This window comes from Zea mays, chromosome 6, assembly GCF_902167145.1.
Source record: "Zea mays cultivar B73 chromosome 6, Zm-B73-REFERENCE-NAM-5.0, whole genome shotgun sequence".
In the NCBI taxonomy this organism is placed as follows: Eukaryota; Viridiplantae; Streptophyta; class Magnoliopsida; order Poales; family Poaceae; genus Zea; species Zea mays.
Window position 1 is genome coordinate 139,343,857 of NC_050101.1, and position 4,307 is coordinate 139,348,163.

General features: G+C 53.9%; 1 protein-coding gene across 1 annotated transcript; it reads right to left on the minus strand.

The window, feature by feature from the left end:
* Positions 1-866: 866 nt before the first annotated feature.
* On the minus strand, positions 867-3,520 carry LOC103630079 (wall-associated receptor kinase 5). Its single transcript, XM_020540105.2, has 3 exons — positions 2,485-3,520; positions 2,223-2,375; positions 867-2,090 (listed from the first exon to the last, which is right to left on the minus strand). Exons 1-3 carry the CDS (start codon positions 3,401-3,403, stop codon positions 889-891), a joined length of 2,274 nt encoding a protein of 757 aa, XP_020395694.1. The 5' UTR covers positions 3,404-3,520; the 3' UTR covers positions 867-888.
* Positions 3,521-4,307: the final 787 nt, after the last annotated feature.

Below are 4,307 nucleotides of genomic sequence, written 5' to 3' on the forward strand. Positions count from 1 at the left end.
ACAAATTTGTGACACACATCAACATTCAAACAAAGAAGCGGAAGGCCTCGCGTGCTACTGCTGCGTGTGCTCGAACCTGGAAGCGGAAGGCGCGCCGGAGTGCCGCAGTGCTCGGCTGCTGGGCGGTGCCGCACTGCCGGCTGCCGCGCGCGGCTGCTGCCTGCTGGGCTGGGCGGATGGCGTGGGGCTGGGCTGGGCTGGGCGGACGGCGTGCCGCACTGCCGGCTGCCGCGCGCGGCTGCTGGGCGGACGGCGTGCTGCTGGCTGGGCTGGGCGGACGGCGTGCGTGCGGCTGCTGGGCGGACGGCGCGCGGCTGCTGGGCGGACGGCTGCTGGAGTGCTGCTGGGCGGCGGACGGCGTGCTGGGTGCTGCTGGCGTTGGCTGGGCGCCGCTACTGCCTGCTGGGGCTGCTGGAGTGCTGGGCGCGGGGCCGCGGGCGAACGGCGTGGGGCTGGGCGCCTGAGTGCCGCTGCTGGGGCTGGCGGCTGGCCGGCTGGGCGTCTGTTGCCTGTTGGCTGCTCGACGGACGTGCGGCGGCCGGATAGGCGGATAGCTGATTAGGGATTTCTGTTTTTCTAGGTATGGCTTGGGCCATAATGGGCCATAATGGGCCCTCCGCCCCTGTTTGCCGATGTACTGTTGCCGAGCCCTCTTTGCCGAGTGCGACACTCGGCAAAGCCTGTGCCGAGTGTTTTTCAGGCTTTGCCGAGTGATTCAGACACTCGGCAAAGAAGCCGATTCCGGTAGTGAGAATGACTGGGATGATATAATACTTACTTAACATAATAGATTATGATATTATGTTTTTCCGTTGCAACCGTGCGGTTATTACCTGGTAATATTTAAATCTATGTACATTATAAATGGAGTACAAAAATGGACCCAAGTTAGCGTGGGAAATCCATGGACAACAAGACCTCCCTTTCCATACTAAACCGCCTGCTGATGTTCTTCCCGTCAGTAGTACCGCCACTCTGTCGGCGCCCAGCTGAAGGAATGTCCACGACGTGCTCCTCAGTTCTCGGAGTGTTCTTAACGCTGGTCGCTGCGCTTTGCAGCACCTCGAGTCCCATCTCGACTTGCTTCATGGTGGGCCTATCGTCCCCGCTTGAGCTCACACACATCGCTGCGATCTCGGCCACTACTCGGGCTTCTTCCTCCCCTTCCTTGGCAACCTGCGGGTCCAGTATCTCAGCGAGCTTGTCTTGCCTGTGTAGTATCAGGAACTGCTCCACTAGACTGTCGCCTGCCGCTGACATGTAGACATGCGGTTTCTCCCTTGTTAGAAGCTCCACAAGCATGACGCCGAAGCTGTACACGTCGCTCTTCTCGGTGAGCCGTCTCGTGTTATAGCATTCCGGATCCAGGTACCCAAAAGTTCCTTGGATGGCGGTGGTTATTCTGGTCTCGTCAATAGGGATGCCACGAGAAGCTCCAAAGTCCGACACCTTCGCCGTTAGATTGTCGTCAAGCAGAATATTGGTAGCCTTGATGTCCCTGTGAACTATTGACAGGGAAGCAGCAGAGTGTAGATACGCAAGAGATCGCGCGACTTCAAGTGCGATCCTCAGCCGTTCCCTCCATGGCAACGACTGCGAAGAGCTGACATGAAGGTGCTCATGAAGGGTTCCATTCGAGATGAACTCGTACACTAGCAGTGGGACCTCTGTCTCCAGGCAGCATCCGAAGAGCTTTACCACGTTCCTGTGGTTCACCTGGGAAAGAATGGCGACCTCGTTTATGAAGTTGTCAGTCTCGCTCTGCACCGCTCGTCTTGACATTTTAATGGCTACGACGCGTTGGTCGGACAGAATGCCCTTGTAGACGGTACCATGGCCTCCCTTGCCGATCTTGCGATCCACGTTGAACGTATCTGTTGCCTTCTCTAGCTCTTCCAGGCTGAAGATCATCCTTTCAGCAATGTCCTTGTCTACCAGTTGTTGCAGCAGCAACCCACGGTTCTTCCTGAAGTAAAAGTTCCTCAGCTTCTTGGCTTTCCGGGCTCTTAGCTTTTGCCTCAGGAGGATGGCAGCGAAGATGAGAAGAACAAGGCACCCGCCACAGCAAATCCCTGTGGCAACAGCTAATCCTGAAAAAAAAAGTATGTGGATTCAATCATTCAGATATGTTTCAAGTAGTGTTTTTTTCCCCACAAAAGATAACATTGTCACAGACAGTTGTGAAGCTACAGGTTGTTGGAAAACGTTGTTACCTGTGTTACCTGAGAACTTCTCTGTATCTTGGATGCATCCATGTGGTTCCATGGGGTTTCCAGAGGTGCCAAGTGGACAGACGCACTTATAAAATCCATCCACGTTAATGCAGTCACCAAAGCACTGGTACTTGTCTCGGATTGTGCACTCGTCAACATTTGCTGCAATGCAAAACACAGTTATGTGAAACAGCATGTTAGCTAGCTGCTGTGAGAAGAATTGGAACTGGGACTCTTCTCTCTTATATTTCAGTGATGACAAGTTGCAGACCTTTGCATCCATTTCTTATGTAAGGGTTGCCCTCGTAGCCGTCGCTGCAGCGGCATATGTACCCAGACGATTCACCGTTCCAGTGATCATGGCAGTAGCTGTTGGAGCTAAGGCACCCATAGCCACTTGACCTCGGAGCGTCCGCACAAGACAGGTTTCCAAAGTTCCACTTGCCACCAGCCTTGATCTGCAGCGGAAGAGCGGAGCCAGACGACACGCCCAGCTGGCCATCCGAGACGGCCTCCTGCAGAAGCATACCGTGGTTGCCTGTGATCCACCACTCCTTATCCGCGATGACAAACGTGGCGTTGAACGGCGGCTGCTCCTCCGTCGCGGTGCCGTCCAGAGATTCGAGCTTGATCGAGTACATGCTGCTCGATCCGGGCAAGGACGCCTCGCAGCATCCAGCACCCGAGCAGGTGCCGTCGGTGGCTACCGCGGGACGCCCGCTCAGGCACCGCGAACGGCACACGACGATCATGTTGTCCGCGCCCGGCTGCCTGACCTGGAACCTGAACCCGCACCCCATGACGAAGAAGCTGTTCCAGAACGAGGACAGCGTGAAGATGCCGTTGCCGCCGAGGGGGATCCCCCAGTCCATGCTGTACAGGCTTCTCCCCGTCAGACTGACGACGCCGTTGTCGATGTGCAGGCTCCCGTCGTGCAGAGAGATGTTGAGCACCACCACACTAGTGTTGCCCAACAGGAGCTTTGGGGCGTCGTGGGTCTCGTCGCAGGTGAGCTGGAACCCCTCGGCGTAGCAGCCGGCGCCGACACCGAACGGGTAAGGTATACTGACCTCGCCGCACTCGCTGAGGCAACCTGGCGATGCTACGCTGGTGGCTGCGTGGAGCGCTGGTGCGGCGGACAGGAGATGCAGCAGGTGCAGCGCTGCTACGGCTGCCACACAGAGAGCCATGGTTGGACTTGTAAATCTGGAGACATCTCCCACCTGATCCTAAATACGAAGGGCATGCTCCCGTGCAGCCTTGTGGATGCGGTAAATTAAGGTGATTTGACCCACCAGGAGGTTGGGTAATTGTTGACTAGCAGGCTGAGAGGATGATGAATCTGGTCAGATGGTGTGTGCAGAGAGAGTTTCAGCCTTGTTCTGCCATTGTTAATGACCGCACCTCTCGTAACTCACGACCCTACTATGTCTGTGTCAGTGGACTCACCTTCGGACTGAGAATTGGTGAACCGAAATGGAATGTAAGGTGGCAAGGGTGGGGTAAACAATAGCAACTTAGTTGACCACCACGAAATACCCTGTCAAATTAAGACAGGATCGGACTTAAGGCGTAAGTAAGGGCATCATCATCAATCAAAAAAAAAAAAAAACTGAAAAAAAATCAGACAGCAGAGCTGCTATTGTATTGATCAAGAAGATCAATTAAATTTTCGAAACATAGTACCCCGGGCCGGGAGCAGTGAGATGCAGTGCAGCGGAAAAATTAGCTAAATTTCACTTCGAAGCTTGTATGCTGTGTCTGTGAGAGAGGGAGGAGAGAGGTGAGGTGAGAATTTAAAAAATGTGAGTGACAAATAGATCATAAATTAAAAGTGAACAGTTAATTGCTATATAGATGAGCTGAAAGATAAATGGTAAAAACGATTACAACCAGCAACAGATCCAGGTCCATAGCTGAGGGGTCGAGCTGGCGGCCTTCCATGGTCCCAAAATATTGGGTCTCTCAAGTATACACTTAAGTATATTACTTAGTTATTTAATTTATCAAACAATGTTCGTTTGGTTCACTCAACAGTCTCATGCTAAGCAGTCCAGCCTCTGCTATCTTCCTCATGTAACATAAGTTAGCAGC

Coding starts and splice junctions, on each gene's coding strand:
- LOC103630079 (XM_020540105.2), bottom strand. CDS start 3,403: ATGGCTCTCTGTGTGGCAGCCGTAGCAGCGCTGCACCTGCTGCATCTC. Junction 2,376..2,484: donor CATAAGAAATGGATGCAAAG/GTCTGCAACTTG, acceptor TTTGCATTGCAG/CAAATGTTGACGAGTGCACA. Junction 2,091..2,222: donor AGATACAGAGAAGTTCTCAG/GTAACACAGGTA, acceptor TTTTTTTTTCAG/GATTAGCTGTTGCCACAGGG.